This window comes from Prionailurus bengalensis, chromosome D1, assembly GCF_016509475.1.
Source record: "Prionailurus bengalensis isolate Pbe53 chromosome D1, Fcat_Pben_1.1_paternal_pri, whole genome shotgun sequence".
NCBI classification, from domain to species: domain Eukaryota; kingdom Metazoa; phylum Chordata; class Mammalia; order Carnivora; family Felidae; genus Prionailurus; species Prionailurus bengalensis.
The window spans coordinates 104,462,630-104,479,931 of record NC_057346.1 but is presented as its reverse complement, the minus strand read 5'-3'; the positions used below and the strand labels follow the sequence as shown (position 1 = coordinate 104,479,931).

Genomic DNA, 17,302 nt, shown 5'->3' with positions numbered 1-17,302 from the left:
GATTTTTTTGTAAACAAAGTGATTTATAAGGGGGGGGTAGGAGGATGAACAAAGTAGATGAAGGGGATTAAGGGGTACAAACTTCCAGTTATAGAATAAGTAAGTCACGGAGATGAAAAGTACAGCATCGGGAATATAGCCAGTAATATTGTGATAACTTTGTATGGTGACAGGTGGTGACTACACTTACTGTGTTGAGCACTGCTGGTTAATGTACAGAGTTGTTGAAGCACTACGTGTGCACCTGAAACTAATAGAACATTGTATGTCAACCATACTTGAATAATAAAACTTTCTATTTTATTATTATTTTTTTAACGTTTATTTATTTATTTTGAGAGAGAAAGAGAGAGAGAGAGAGAGAGAAAACGGGGGAGGGGCAGAGAGAGAGAATCCCCAGCAGCTTCTGCACTGTCAGTGTGGAACCCGATGCTTGAACTCATGAACCGCAAAATCATGACTTGAAGTGAAATCAAGGGTCCGACGCTTAACCGCCTGAGCCACCTAGGTGCCCCAAGTAATACTAATGAAAAAAGAATTTAAAGTAATTTACACGGAAGAAAATATCTGCTACTGTTGATAAAAGAACACACTGGAGGGGCGCCTGGGTGGCGCAGTCGGTTAAGCGTCCGACTTCAGCCAGGTCACGATCTCGCGGTCCGTGAGTTCGAGCCCCGCGTCGGGCTCTGGGCTGATGGCTCGGAGCCTGGAGCCTGTTTCCGATGCTGTGTCTCCCTCTCTCTCTGCCCCTCTCCCGTTCATAAAAATAAATAAAAAACGTTGAAAAAAAAATTAAAAAAAAAAAAAGAACACACTGGTTACGGCAGAATGTGATTCTGTATTCTGGTTCAAAAGGAAGTTTGAATTGTTCTTGCTGTTTTTGTAACATGGGTAATTCGATACAAAAGTCAAGGCTGAGGTCAAAAGTGAGGCGAATGGTTTTAATTCTAGGCAGGAAGTAACAACCTCCCCAAAGAAGCAAATGTAGATCTTTTAAAAAAGATCTTCCAGCTTTGATGAAACAGCCATGAGTCCAGGATCTGGCATAAGCACGTGTGGATTTTGTTACCAGTGTTTGCCTTGCTTTGCTGTGCTGAAGTGTTCCACCCTTCTGCACCTGGGTCTCTTGGGCTACCTTTGGACTTGGAGTCACCCCCTCACGTCCACCCACTGCAGCTTTCCAGTTCTATATCTCCTCTACCCTCGGAGGACACCTGGCGCCTTTGACTAATCCAGCAAATCATCTGAAATGAATCCCCAGAGGCATACCCCTGAAAATAGACTCAGAGATGCCCCCTCCCCACCGTCAAGACCAGCAGATTGCTATGGCCATCCGGAGACGTATCTAACTCCGGAAGTGGTGGCATTTCTATCTAGCTTGTCCCCCATGGACTGTGTCTATCTTAGGAAATATTCTAAGAGCAGGGATTTCAAGCCAGCACCGAGGGAGGAATACTAGGCAGGGTTAGAGATGTTTGGGATGGGCTATATTTTGGCAGGCTTCCCTTACTTGTGTTTTTCTTGGAATCGGGCAGCGCAAATGGCTCTTTACTTCTTTTACTTCATGCATCCATCAGAGATTGCATGGGAGAGAAGCCTGGGATCCAAATGCAACCCAAATTCTAGTTGACCACCAACTTCATCTCTTTACTTGACAAACTTAATAGGTTTCCAGGAGACGAACTCAAACAAAATATTGTTTTCTATTCTCTTAAAAAGGAGGTCTGGATAATGAAAAATGAGTTTCTTCTTCTTCTTTTTTTTAATGTTTATTTATTTTTGGGAAAGACAGAGAGAGAGAGGGAGAGAGAGCAGGGGAGGGGCAGAGAGAGGGAGAAATCAACTGAAACAGGCTCCAGGCTCTGTTAGTACAGAGCCTGACACAGGGCTTAAACTCACAAACCGTGAGATAATGACCTCAGCCGAAATCGGGACACTTAACCAACTGAGCCATGCAAGTACCCCAAATTGAGTTTATTCTTTAAAAAAATTTTTTTTATGTTTATTTATTTTCTGAGAGACAGAGCACTAGCAGGGGAGGGGCAGAAAGAGAGGGAAACACAGAATTCAAAGCAGGCTCCAGTCTCCACGCTGTCAGCACAGAGCCTGACACAGGGTTCGAACTCACCAACCATGAGATCATGACCTGAGCTGAAGTCGGCTGCTTAACTGACTGAATTGCCCAGGTGCCCCTGAGTTTATTCTTAAGTCGTTGTTTCTTGTGGACTTGAGTCAGGCACATTCTAGCAATGCACACAGGATAGGATTCCTTTCTCTGGAGGGTTGGTTGGGAATGAATGGCTGGAAATGATGTTGAAATTCTTAAAGGGGCCCGAAGCCCTCAGGTATTTACTCCTTGGTCAGGTGAAGACAAGCAAACACCTTTCATAATACTACGCTAGAGGAGAGATTTTTGTGGATGGGCTTGTTTCAGACCCTATCAAATCCTGTATGAGGAGGCAGGAGTAGGGAACCATGCACTTAGCTGAGGGTCAGATAACTCAGATCCAGCCTTGCCTCCACCATTGGTTAGCTAGGAAACCTTTGGCGACACACAAAACTTACCTCAGCTTCTGCAAGGGAAACCCAGAGGCTTCCATAGAAAGATGTACCCTGGGTCCTCCAAGGTTGGCAGTGGAAGATGATTTCCACAAAGGGAGGGATGGCTGGGCTTTCTGGCCTTGACTCCTGGTCCCTGGAGATCATTTTGCTAATTACTGGTTGGGCAACAACAGCCAGAGCTCCACAACTGAGAAGTCACTTTCTTTCAGACCTCATTTCCTCACCTGTAAAATGAGGTGTTTGGGTGATGCAAGCTTTGGAGTTTCTTGAAGAGAGACCAATTTGTGGATTGAAGACTCTAAGTTGTTGACAATTTCACCAAGAAAAAACGTTTCAGAGAAGGCCATTTCAAGACACCCTTATTAGAGGATGCTGTTATAAGACACAGGGGAAACTTTGGCCTCAAGATGGTCTTATTGATTGGGGTCTGCTATTGTGTTGTGAGAGAATACTTTTCAGTTCTGACTCTCAATCTGGACTTCATAGCCATCTATTCTTTTTCTGAAGGTCCAAGTCTTTTCCTCAGTCTCTTCATGGCTGACTTCATTTCCTGGTTCCTGAGGGTGTAGATCATGGGGTTCAGGACCGGGATGATGACCGTGAAGGTGATGGAGACAGCTCTGTCCATGGGAAGGGCAGTGAAGGGCCGGGCGTAGACATAGATGCAGGGCACAAAGTGCAGGGTCACCACAGTGATGTGGGCGGTGCAGGTGGAGATGGCTTTCTTTCTTCCCTCCCCGGCGTGAGACCTCAGCATCGTCAAGATGACTGTGTAGGACACAAGGAGGAAGACAAACCATAGTGTAGAGATTAAGCCATTGTTGGAAATCATTAAGACCTCAAGAGCAAAGGTGCTGGTGCAGGCGAGTTTGAGGACCTGGGGGACGTCACAGTAGAAGCCATCAACAACACTGGGTCCACAGAAGGGGAGGGGCAGCAACAGGGAAATCTGCACGATGGAGTGGACAAAGCCCCCCACCCAGGAGGCCACGATGAGGGCAGTGCATCGCCCCCTGCTCATGATGGTCACGTAGTGCAGGGGCTTGGAGATGGCCATGTAGCGATCGAAGGCCATGACAGAGAGAGAAAAAATGTCTGCCCCCCCGAGGAGGTGGAAGAAGAAGATCTGAGTGATGCAACCATTGAAAGAGATGGTCTTCGTCCTTGACAGGAGGTCTACGAGGACCTTGGGAGCGGTGATGGAGGAGAAGCAGATGTCCAAGATGGAGAGATTGCGGAGCAGGAAGTACATGGGCGTGTGAAGGCGGGACTCGCAGGTCACAGTGACCATGATGAGGAGGTTTCCCAGAAGAGTTGATGTGTACACCAGAAATAACATAAGAAATAAGGCCAAGCTTAACTCTCGGGACTGGGTCAGTCCTTGAAAAATAAATTCTTTCACCCTGGTGTAATTTCCCTGCTCCATTGTGTTATGTTTCTTCGTCTTCAACTACCTAGGGAGAAAATGGAAAATACGAGGTGTATCGTTAAAAACAAAGGGAATGTGAGTTGTAGGACTGGAGTGTCTCAAGGGTTATTTTTGCAGTTATTTTCCTTGTAGGCAGGGATGCCTACAATTCAGGAAGATATCCCCAGTAGATGGTGTGTTTAGAGTTCCTTCAGAGTAAATGAAAAAGTGAGTTTCCAATGGATGTGATTAATCAAAGCACCAAAATCAGCATGCTATTAAATTCTTTTGACCTTTTTTTATGGTTGCATAATTTTACATATCCTGTACCCCTCTTGAAAAGTCCCTAGATGGCCTGAGAAGCAAAGAGGACTCATTTTGTTTTTCAGTGAGAACTCATGTATCTCATTGTTAGGACGTGGGAAACATGCCGGGGAAAAGTATAAAACAGGGCCTGAGACGGTACTGGAAGCTTAGAGTGTCTTGTCTCACCATCTTCCACAGTAGATGATCTGCTTGGCATAGTCTGTGCAAATTGTCACGATGCTTGATGATCAGCACTAAGGCAAGAAAAACCATTTCCAGTTTGCCTTCTCCCCTGAGGATAAAGAGGTTTGTAGCAGCTCATGCAATCTGAGCACAAGCTGCTTTTGTTTTCAGTTTTTCTTCTTTTTGGCGGCTTGTTCTCTTTGGTCCACATGGGACTTGGCAAGTGCTAGCCACAGCCCCTGCTCCTCATAACGCTCTTGGCAAAGGCTTTCTCACCGAGGCCACTGCACAAATGGCTGTCTTTTCTCGGACTCCCTCCCTTCTTAACACCTACCTTTGGATGGCACTTCGTCTCACCTCACTATTTGTAGAGGCTTCGGTTTTGTGCAAAAAAGCACGGATTTTAGAACCAGTAGACCTGGATTTGAATACAGACTCTGTCTTAACTGAGTAGGTGGCTCAATTAGTAGGTGACTCTGAGCTTCTGTGTATCATCAGTACAAGTGGGCAGAATCATACTTGTGTCATAGGGTCGTGAAGTTCGAATGGACTTGTTTAATTCTTTTTTTTTTTTAATTTTTTTTAACGTTTATTTATTTTTGAGACAGAGAGAGACAGAGCATGAACAGGGGAGGGTCAGAGAGAGAGGGAGACACAGAATCCGAAACAGGCTCCAGGCTCTGAGCTGTCAGCACAGAGCCTGACGCGGGGCTCAAACTCACAGACCGCGAGATCATGACCTGAGCCGAAGTCAGATGCTTAACCGACAGAGCCACCCAGGCGCCCCTGACTTGTTTAATTCTTTAACCTGAGTTCCCACAGACCACATGTCCCCTCATGCTGCACCAGTTAACATTTTGCTGGGCCAGTCTTCTCGCAACATTATTTGGGAGATGCTGGTACACTTCTCCTATAAAAGATGGTGTTTTGAAATAATTGCAATGAAGATCAACTATAGTATTTTTATTAAATGTTATTTATTACTTATTTATTAAATGTTTTTTTTTTTTTGAGAGAAAGAGAGAGAGTGAGCAGGAGAGGGGCAGAGAATGGGGGGACAGAGGATCCAAAGTGTGCTCTGTGCTGACAGCAGCAAGCCTGATGCAGGGTTCGAACTCATGAACCAGGAGATCATGACCTGAGCTGAAATCAGATATTCAACCAACTGAGCCACCCGGGCGCCCCTCAAATATAGCATTTAAAAAGCAGATACATTCCACACAATGGAATATTGTTTAGTTATAAAAAGAAATGAGCTACTGAGGCACGAGAAAACAAGGAGGAAGCTTAAATGCACAATTCCTAAGCAAAGGAAGATAATCTGAAAATATATATACTGTATGATTCCAATTATATGACATTCTGGAAAAGGCAAAACTGTAGTAGAAAAGTTAACGGTTGCCAAGGGCTGGGATGTGCAGGTGGGGAGGGATGGATAGGTGAGGCACAGGGGACTTTTAGGGATTTTTATTTTTAATCATGGATACATTGTTATGCTCAGAATTCGTGATCCCCAAAGACCACCAGGGAGCCGAGTCCGATGCAAAAGCAAAGAGCCTTTAGTCGAGCTAGCTCGAGCTCAATCCCCTACCTGCACCGAGGCAGCGGTGAGATACCGGAGAAAGCGGGTCTCAAAAGCACAAAGGTTTTATAGGGATCATGGCCTTAGCCGATTGGCTGGGGAAGGGTCGTGGCCTCAGCTGATTGGCTGGGGAAGGATAGACCAATGGCTGCCAAGGTGTGGTCCCAGATCAGCAATTATCAGCATCACCTGGAACTTGTTAAAAATGCAAATGTTGGGCCTGGTGGTCACAGACCCACTGAATCAGAAACTCTGGGGGTGGGGCTCAGCAATCTGTGTTTGAACAAGTCTTCCAGGAGATTCTGATGCACCTGAAGTTTAAGAACCACTGTGTCTGAGGTTGTTTAACATGTTTGGCCTCAGTGTATACAGAACGTTTCTCACTGGTCACCTATTAACCATTGGCTGTCAGCCTTGCTGTGCTAGATAAATACCTACCAGCAAACATCATCCCCAGAGACTGATTAATTGGTTTGGGGAGAGGTCAGTTATTAAAATGCTCCCAGGTCATTCTAAGCCTGGACAGGGTTGAGGGCTCCTGCCTCTGGCCCCTACCTGAGAGAAGCCCTCCCTCTTCTGCTCACACTTTCCACGCCTCTCACACTCCCCTTCCTCCTACCTTAGACTTCGGAAGAATGCATCAATCGGTAGCCTGCTTTCTTAGAAAACATAAGTTACTCAAGGAGTTACTCAAGGGAGGGAGGCGTGGTCTGAGGTTTGAGCAGGAACTTCTTTCTGTGGCCATGTCGGGGACATAGTCACTAGTTGGCCAGCCTGGGTCTGCTCTTTCTTTTTTTTTTTTTAAATTTTTTTTTTCAACGTTTTTTATTTATTTTGGGGACAGAGAGAGACAGAGCATGAACGGGGGAGGGGCAGAGAGAGAGGGAGACACAGAATCGGAAACAGGCTCCAGGCTCCGAGCCATCAGCCCAGAGCCTGACGCGGGGCTCGAACTCCCGGACCGCGAGATCGTGACCTGGCTGAAGTCGGACGCTTAACCGACTGCGCCACCCAGGCGCCCGGGGTCTGCTCTTTCAACATGGCATCACACATTTGTCAGATCCAGAGAATGTACAACACTAAGAATGAGCCCTAACGCAAACTAAGGACTTTAGTTAATAAATGTATCAATCCTGGTTCCTCCGTTGTTAACGAACACAGCGCACACCCATGCAAGATATTGATAGTGGGGAAACTGGGGCAGGGCAGGGGAGGAGAAGGAGTGTGGGGCTCTCTGTACCTTCTGTTTAATTTCCCTGTAAACCTAAGCTACTCTAAGAACTAAAATCTATTAATTTTTTAAAAAAGCAGATATACCAAAGGATAAAACGATTCAGAACATTTACATTTGGTAAAGAAACACATTAAAAAAAAAAAACCTTTTAAGGGTGCCTGGGTGGCTCAGTCGGTTAAGTGTCTGACTTCGGCTCAGGTCATGATCTCGTGGTTCATGAGTTCAAGCCCCGTGTGGGGCACCGTGCTGATGGCACGGAACCTTCTTGGGATTCTCTCCCTCTGCCCTTCCCCTGCTCTCACACACTCTTGCTCTCTCTTTCAAAATAAGTGAATAAACTTTAGTAAGTAAATAAATAAAAACTTTTATTTCCAAGCATCACTTTTTTTTTTAACGTTTATTTCTTCTTGAGGGAGAGACAGAGTGTGAGTGGGAGAGAGGCAGAGAGAGAGAGAAAGAGAGGGGAGACACAGAATCAGAAGCAGGCTCCAGGCTCTGAGCTGTGAGCATAGAGTCCGACGTGGGGCTCAAACCCATGAGCTGTGAGATCATGACCTGAGCTGAAGTCTGATGCTTAACCGAAGCCTGACGCTTAACTGACTGAGCCACCCAGGCACCCCACCAAGTGTCACTTTCTATAAATCCTAATTCAGTGCTTTCCCCCTGCTTCTCATCCTGTTACAAAGAGAAGAACATTTGCAATAAGTCCTGCTTTGGGTGTCGACAGGCATCCGGCTTTGTGGTTTTGTTACCTGCTTACAATAAAATCTCCCTTTTCAGATCTCTCTTAAAAAAGCTCCATCCACCCCCAAAAGTTTCCCTGTGCTCCGGAGAACTGCCGAGTTCTTGACCCAAATGATTCTGTCCAAACCTCTGCACCCAGACAGGCCCCAAGTTTATCAGGGCCTCGGGCAGCAGAAGTCTGTGTCCTTAGGATGACACCAGCCCCCCCCCCCGCCGCCCCATTCCCCCATTCAAACGCCTCCCCGAAAAAGCTCATCAGTGCCAGGAAAATTTTCTGTGTGAGAGAGACCCCTGACCTCCCTTTCTCAGAGCATTTACTAAAAAGGGCTTGCAATGGTGAACATGCAGTTTTTCTACAAGGACCGGAGAGCTGTTCTTTTGGTTGTAATCATCAGGAAGGATGGGCCTCTGTCTCCCTGTCTCTGTACGAGGTCAGAATGCTGACTTCCGTAACTGCCCGCCGGCAGACAGAGCAGAGGCCTAGTCTCAGGGACATGGGCCCGCTTCTTGCCATCTGTCCCTTCTCTGACACTTGCTTCTCCCTCATTCCCCATCCAGAATGCCCGCCCAGTCACATCTGTGCAGATCGGGATGGAACTCACGTCCCCCACTGCCAATACTTAATATGGTCCTTACCACTACTCTAATGTCTGGCAGGGCTCGGCTCTGATGCTGCTTTGTATTCCTTCCTTCCGTATTCTGTCCACACCGAAGTCAGCAGGGGCCTGTCGTGAACTACAGGGTCCTCTGATCTCACTGAACTGTCTCTTGCAATTTCTCATCAGAACAGAACTTCTCCTTCGCTCACTTTCCTCCCGTTCTCTTTCCCTTGGAGCCCAAGCCACACACAGCTACCTTTCTAGGCTTTCCGCCAATGATCTACTGACCCATCAATAATTCTCAGGGAATGTCACTGTCTTCAAACATTTTTAGTTTTTAAAAGGGCCAGACATTTTCTCATTAAAAAAAATTTTTTTTAATGTTTATTTATTTTTGAGAGAGAGAGACAGAGCACGAGCAGAGGAGGGGCAGAGAAAGGGAGACACAGATTCTGAAACAGGCTCCAGGCTCCAAGCTGTCAGCACAGAGCCTGAAGTGGGGCTCCTACCGAGGAACTGTGAGATCATGACCTGAGCCGAAGTCTGGCATTAACAGACCGAGCCACCCAGGCACCCCCAGAGTAATATTTAAAAAAAAAATTTTTTTTAATGTTTTTATTTATTTTTGAGACAGAGAGAGACAGAGCATGAGCAGGGGAGTGACAGAGAGAGGGAGACCCAGAATCCAAAGCAGGCTGCAGGCTCTAAGCGGTCAGCACAGAGCCTGACATGGGGCTCAAACTCACAGACCCGGAGATCATGACCTGAGCTGAAGTCGGACGCTTAACCGACTGAGCCACCTAGGCACCCCCCAGAGTAATAGTTTTTAAAAAAAAGATTAAAAAAAAAATAAACTCAGAACACACGTAGTGTTTTAGGGAACACACAGAGGGTTTTGCTTTGTTTTTATTTTGAGCTGTGGCGGAAGTAATATGGCGCGGAGGGAAGACACCAGCTTGGGGGACAGGAGCTTCGGTGGGTTCACAGCGATGGGGGAATCTCTAAAGGCAGCAAACTCCGGGAGGCTCAGTCTTTTCATCAGTGAAAGGGGAACACTTGCTGCCGTCAGTCCTTCTGAAAGTAGGCCAGGAATGCCTGGGGGTGGGGGGGTGGGGGTGGGGCTCAGTCAGTAAAACATCAGACTCTTGATTTGGCTCAGGTCACCATCTCATGGTTTGTGAGTTTGAGTCCCACATCAGGCTCTGTGCTGACAGTGCGGAGCCTGCATGGGATTCTTTCCCTCTTTCCCTCCCTCTCTGCCATTCATTCCCCTGCTTGTTCTCTCTCTCTCCCTCCCTCAAAATAAATGAATAAACTTAAAAAAAAAAAGAAAGTAGGTGACATCTGCACAGCACAGTACAATATTAAATGGACCCATTGATTTCTAGGCCTTTGGAGCTTTAATGCTGAATTGTTTTATTTATTTATATTTATTTATTTATTTAAAAAAATTAAAAAAAAATTTTTTTTTCAACGTTTATTTATTTTTGGGACAGAGAGAGACAGAGCATGAACGGGGGAGGGGCAGAGAGAGAGGGAGACACAGAATCGGAAACAGGCTCCAGGCTCTGAGCCATCAGCCCAGAGCCTGACTCGGGGCTCGAACTCCCAGACCGCGAGATCATGACCTGGCTGAAGTCGGACGCTTAACCGACTGTGCCACCCAGGCGCCCCTATTAAAAAAAATTTTTAAATGTGTATATATTTTTGAAGGAGAGGGAAACAGGGTGTGAGCAGGAGAGGGGCAGAGAGAAAGGGAGACACAAAATCTGAAGCAGGCCCCAGGCTCCAAGCTGTCAGCACAGAGCCCAACGCCAGGCTCAAACTCACAAGCTGTGAGATCATGACCTGAGTCAAAGTCGGACGCTTAACTGACTGAACCACCCAGGTGCCCCTGAATTGTTTTAAATCCTATTGCCTCAACTACCTCATGCCTAGTCAAGGGCCGTTCTGCCCACTGCCTACGAATGGTTAAATCTCCATTAACCACAAACTTCAATTATTTCTTGATATTTAACTGTAAGCCCACTGGTGACGTCAAGTCAAACTGTTGACATCAAGGATTTCTGGGGGTGGCTTATCGTAGTGGTTGAGAGAATGGGCTTTGAAACCCAGATGTGTGAGGTTCTGTGCAGAAATTAGTCTTGGATGTGACCAAGTCACCAAAATCACCAAGAAATGCCAAAAATGGTGCTCTGCTGTGCACAAAATGTATGTGCAACTAGGAAACGAAAAGGTGGAGAATGTATGGGTCTGTTTGGAACAAAAAAGAGGAAAGAAAACAGACAAGCATCGTTTATAAATTTGCTTTTGTTTTTGTTTTTGGCAAGAACAAACTCAAGATCCCAAGTGCTTCCTCAGAAGCATGCCCAGGTCGACCCGTCTTCATAAAACAGGTGTATTGGGGTACCTAGGTGACTCATTGAGTTGAGCGTCTGACTTCGGCTCAGGTCATGGTCTCACAGTTCATGAGTTCGAGCCCCACATCCGGTTCACTGTTGTCAGAGCAGAGACTGCTTGAGATCCTCTGTCCCCCACCCCCCTGCCCCTTCTCTGCTCATGCTTTCTCTCAAAAATAAATAAACATAAAAAGAAATAAACTGGGCTTATTGATTTTCACAGAATCCCCGGCCTGAGAGAGGCCACTCATCCCTTTACCAGCTGATATCCTTGTAGGCTATTCAAGCCACCTTCCTCATCTTGAAGGACAAATTCCTCTTCTTGGCTTCACTACAGTTTCTAGCTTTAATCTACATAATATAATGTACAGGAGCATCGTTAATGTTCAAACCCCTTTTGTGATTCACCATAACATTTCAAAATGGGCTGTGCATGGGCACACACACACAGACACACATGCACCCACTAAAGTGCCCTCATAACAAAGTGACCTCATTAAAGGTCCCAAACTTGAATCCCTTACCTGAGAAGCAGAGCCTGCCATTTGGTTGCACATACTGACCTTAGGAGACGCTAACCGTCAAAGAATATTCTCCTGTAGGGCAGACGTGCATCTGAGTGTTGGTTGGGTCAACGTCTTATTTCCTACTGTCAGAGGCAGACGACAGCTCCAAGAATCACCTCTGCACGGTCCTCCCACAGTCCCACCACACTGCTCTGTGGTGCCTCTGACATGAGCACCAGTCTCCCAGGCCCGGACCCGATATTTCACCGCAGGGAATAGTTTTGGATGTGACTGCTAACTCGAACAGCTAGACTCTCCTTCTGGGATGAAGCTCCCTTGAGTGTTATTAAGAAGTCATGTACTGGAAGATGTGTGTAGATGCCTTGATTTCAACCCAGTGAGACCTTTGTCAAACTTCTAAGCTACAGAACTGTGAGATAATTAATGTATGTGGTTCGAAGCCACTTAGTTTGTGGCAATTAGTTTACAGTAGTGATAATAAACTAATACACTCAGATTCCTCAGATCAAACTATGTAGAGGCCACATTTTACATGTACTTACGTGTAAAGCTTACATGTAAAGCTCCTTCATGAGGTCACATGGAGGTCTATGGTATATGAACTAAGATTGGTTGCAAAATAAGACATAAGGAAAAACAAAGGGGATGTGTGTATGTTTGAACTTAAAGAAGAAGGTAAGATGATCTGATATTGAATAAAGATCTTCTTTAAGTAAACCTTTTCCCATAATTTTCATAAATTGAATCACTTCTTTTAGGAAGAAAGAATAATTATCCTTAATCAAATGTATTCATTTGGATTAAAAATAACCTTGGGCTTAGAGCCCACATAGCTTTGCCTGAAGGGGGGCTCATAGGGGGAGCCTGCCTCCTTAAGAGGCAGGAATCTGCTTCCGTAAGTGGTAGAACCTCAGGGAAAATGAACAGAACCCCCAGTAGGCTGTATTTCAGCCCATTCCAAGCTTTTTTCTTCCTAGGCAGATGCTTTGCTTGATGTCCTATTGATACGTGTAATCAGAAGCATCATAAAGATTGGGAAATGCATCTTCTCCCTGGAGAAGTGGGGGTAGGAGCAGATAAAAGATGTGTTCGTACTGTTCATCCGTCGAATATCTAATGGCAAAATGTTTACCGAGCATCCACCATGTTCCAGGCCCTATGATTCCGGAAGTCCTAAAAGCAGAGAGTTGCATGTTGCTTCCCATCTCATTCCTTAATATCATTTTTGAAACCTTGTCTCTCACCATAGACCATAGATGGATGGTCTCACTTGGATATCGCATATCATAGATATTGCATATGTATAGACATTTGAAATGTCTATAGCAGGGGTGTCTGGTTCAGTCGGTGGAGCATGTGACTCTCGATCTTGGGGTTGTGAGTTCAAGCTCCATGTTGGGTGCAGAGATTACTTAAAAATGAAATCTTTTTAAAAAGTTGATCTGGTCTAATCATTTGATCTGATCATTGTTATTTTTTTTATTAGATTTTAAAAAATATTTATTTTTGAGAGAGAGAGAGGCAGAGTGTGAGTAGAAGAAACACACACAGAGAGAGAGAGAGGGAGACACAGAAGCTAAAGCAGGCTCCAGGCTCTGAGCTGTCAGCACAGAGCCTGACACAGGGCTCAAACTCATGAACTGTGAGATCATGACTTGAGCCAAAGTCAGACGCTTAACCAACTGAGCCACCCAGGCGCTTCTGATCATTGTTATTAATACAATTGATCTGATCATTGTTATTAATAACTAAATACTTCTCTAGCTGTGGCTGATACTATCATTCTATCATTCTGCTTGTCAATAAGGGCTCAGTACCTCTGAATCATCTCTGACATTCCCCACGACCCTTTTTTTTTGTCTTTTGTAACCTTTTCTGAATAAATTAATTTCAGGTTTCTTTAATAATTTGCAATAATTTTTCATAATTTACTTCTAGAACTTTGTTGGTCCTGGACCTGATGTTCGTGCTCTTGTGCAATCCCCTCGTCTTGTGTGTGGACTGAATTTAGTGATTTGCTTCTGGTGAACAGAGGTACAGCCAAAGTGATAGGATGTCACTTGTAAGAGTAAGCTATAAAAGACCGACTTCTATCTTGCTGCACACTCTTTTGCCTTGATTGTTCAGTCTGATGAAGTAAGCTGCCATATTGGAGAGAGGCTGGAAGATCGTCTCCAGCCAACATTCAATAAAGAACTGAAGCCCTTAGTCCCGCAGCTCAATGTTCGGGCCAACAATCATGTCAGTGAGCTTGGAAGCAGATTTTTCCCCAGTCGAACCTTGAGATGAGACAACTCCCAGCTGACATTTGACTGTTGCTTTGTGAGAGACCCGGAAGCAGAAGATTTAGCTAAGCCATGCCTAGTTCCCAACACACATAAACTGTGCTTTTTGATTTTTTAAAAACCTGCTTCCTTTAAAAAAATGTTTTTATTTATTTATTTTAAGAAAGAGAGAGAGGAAGAGAGAGAGAGAGAGACAGAGAGAGAGAGAAAGAGAGAATCCCAAGCAGACTCCACGCTGCCAGTGCAGAACCCAACACAGGATTCAAACCCACAAATTGCAAGATCATGACCTGAGCCGAAACCAAGAGGCAGACACTTAACTGACTGAGCCACACAGGCACCCCAAAAACTGTTGTTTTAAGCCACTAAGTTTTGGGGTAATACAATATAATAGTAATAGATTACTAACACAGCACTGAACTAATAGTCTTCTTTATTGAGTAAGAGCTATATTGACAACATTCTCTTTCAGACTTGAAAGACTTTGAATTTCTCAAAGAAGTCCAGAATGGCAGGATCACTCCTAAACCAGCTGATTTGTGCATATAGATATGTTGATTTGCTTATGAAAAATACAGTGTAAATGTAAAATCAAGACTTCTTCATATAGAAAAAAAAATCATAGGTGATAGGACCAAGCATATGTGACCTGTGTAAAATAAGCTAGAATCAGTTTATATGTATTAGTTAACTAAGGAAATGTCTCTACCTGGAGAAAAATATAAATACAAATAATTATTTGATGTCATGTTGAAAGAGAAGTAAATTTATACATTTTTAATGTTTATTTTTTGAGAGAGAGAGAGAGAGAGACAGAGCTTGAACAGGGAAGGGGCAGAGAGAGAGGGAGACACAGAATCTGAAACAGGCTCCAGGCTCCAAGCTATCAGCACAGAGCCCAATGTGGGGATCGAACCCACAAACCACGAGATCATGACCCAAGACGAAGTTGGACATTCAACTGACTGAGCCAGCCAGGTACTCCAAAAGAGAAGTAAATTTAATGTTTTCATGAATTCAATTGCTATCCCTCACTGCGTTTGATCAGGTTATTTTGCATGTGTAAACAATCTAAGACAGCTTCCTGGGTGCCTTTTGCTGGATTGCTGTCATTTGTAGGGTCCTACACTTGGGAACATAAACTCTGATTGTACACATCTTTGGTTAGTTAAAATTCCACCCAGTCACAAAGGTTTTGTTCAAGGTAAAGTCAGCAGAGGGACAGAAAAGAAAAAGGCATCGTTGTGAAAAGTACATAGGATCTGGAGAACAATGATACCAGAGCAAAGATGGAGCCAGGTGGTAAATGATCATTTGTTCCGCAGATGAATCTAACTGAAGACAAAACTTGGTCTTTATTGGAATTTTAATGCTTGGGGAAGTACGTCTGATATTGGAAAATAATTCAGAACATTTTTGAGTGGTGGCAATGGAATAGAACACAGGAAAGGACAATCAACAAACAGAAAGACACTCATCTCTGTAGAAGCTTCTGCATTAATAAATGTTTGTTTACAATTAGCCTATGGCAACTATGGGGAGAAATGAGGGTTGTCTTCCATAAGGGTGTCTTCCAGACCTATCTTCTTTGGGCACTTTACTCCAGTGTTTTTTCTTTGCGGACTTGGTCTTCCAGTTTATTGTCATTCTAATTCCCAGGATTACCTTGATCCCCTTCCCCTTCTTTTAAATTAAATTTTCTTTCTCCCAATTTTCTTCATTTCAGTTTAGTTCTTTGTGCATTCCAAGGGTCTAGCAGTATTTCCAGCACATCTATATATTAGGAGAATCCTTTTAGAGACAAAGTCTTAGTCTCTGTAATCTTATCCAATCGTGATTTCTTAGCAATGAATCATAAATGTGGAAGAGATCATTAGAGTTCACCATTTTTCACGTTCTCCTTTTCTTTCTGGGAATAGGGCTAGATTACATTCTCCAGATTCCTTTGCAGGGACCTGGGACCATATGATCAAGGGCTGGCTGATGAAATGTGATCAGAAGTGGTACATATCACTCTCAGGACTGGCCAATAATGATCCCTCCCCTCTCCCTATAATTCTTAATCCTCTCTCCCTTTCTCCATTTGTTAGATGAATGGAGAGATTCTAAGGATGTAGAGAGAGGTAGAGCCCAAAGTGGAAGAAGCTTATCTTTGTAAATGACTGCATGGAACAGCTCTTTCTAAGGACCAGCATCAGTTTGTGCCATGAGCAGGAAATAAATTTCTACTCACTGCAAAACATCTTTTGAAGCTCTCAGGTAAAGTGCCTACAACATTTCTTTTAAAGCTCTCTGGTTATTAAGTACTTTGATTTTGTCATAGCATTTGATCTACTCTGATTGACACATGAATGCCAGCTTCTGTGGCTTGAGCGTAATCATGAAGAGAGACATCGTCTAGCAAAGTCAATAGGTCCCAGCAAAATATCAGCTGGACTGTTAGGTAAAACTTTTGCTAATGCTATTCTCATTCCTCTCATTACAGACACTAGAAAATTCCCAGATTCAACAATTAAACATTCATGCTTTTCATGACTCTTTCTTTACCTTCTAATGGATTGAGTGGAAAATATTAAGGAGTTTTGGGGTCCCTATGTGCAGAAACAGTGAGGAATTTGGGCCTGGCTCACCTGTGATTGGGATAATCTTGCTATACAGTGAGGAGACAGTTTTTTCTCCAGGGGGAGTGCTTAGCATCTCTATTTGCTTAAGCCTTGCACAAATCCAGGTGAGTTGTCCATAGCCTTTACCCATCATTGTTATTTCTTGATGAATACTCCCGCTCACAGTATTATCTTCTGTCTAGGAGGAAACCATAGCTTTGGAGTGATTTGAGGATCCTCTCTCCCAATAGAAATCACAGATTTACATTGCTTAAGGGACAACAAATGGAGTTCTCTCCTAACTTTCCTTGTAAATGTCAACTAGTGGTACTCACTCCATGAGTGTACTACTTCATGGCTATGTTTAGCTCACTGTTGCACAAATGTGGCATACTCTTACACCGTTCTTTCCATCTGTAATACTGATTTATTTTCTTGTTGTTTTTCTCTGTCTGTTCCCCTTGACAAGGTCTACTCACTGTAAAACATCTTTTGAAGCTCTCAGGTAAAGTGCCTACATTTCTTCATTAGAGCATCTTGGGGTATGGCTCTCGGAAAGTGACTATGTTTAATCTTTCTGCAGCAATCTGAATCCTAGTACTGTCAGGCATACGGTGCATGTTCTGTGAGATATTTGCAGAATGAATAATTGAAAGTGAGCAATGGAAGTCATGAGTGAACCTCAGCTTAAAGCAGTGTCACCTATAAGTCCTCAGCACACACTATACTATAGGACCATCCTCTTTGAGGACTCCATGATATCCATAGATGCCCTTTTGTTTTTGGCATTAAAGTGATCTCTTCCCATTTTGAGAAAGTGAAATTTAATGTCTACTTTTACATTTCGGTGCTATCTCATTCTCATAGAAT

The 17,302-nt window shown here is 44.2% G+C and overlaps 1 protein-coding gene across 1 annotated transcript; it reads right to left on the bottom strand.

The window, feature by feature from the left end:
- Positions 1–3,052: 3,052 nt before the first annotated feature.
- LOC122482842 (olfactory receptor 4D9-like) lies at positions 3,053–3,988 on the bottom strand. The gene has a single exon (XM_043579136.1). The coding sequence runs from the start codon at positions 3,986–3,988 to the stop codon at positions 3,053–3,055; it is 936 nt and encodes a 311-aa protein (XP_043435071.1).
- Between the last annotated feature and the right edge of the window lie 13,314 nt (positions 3,989–17,302).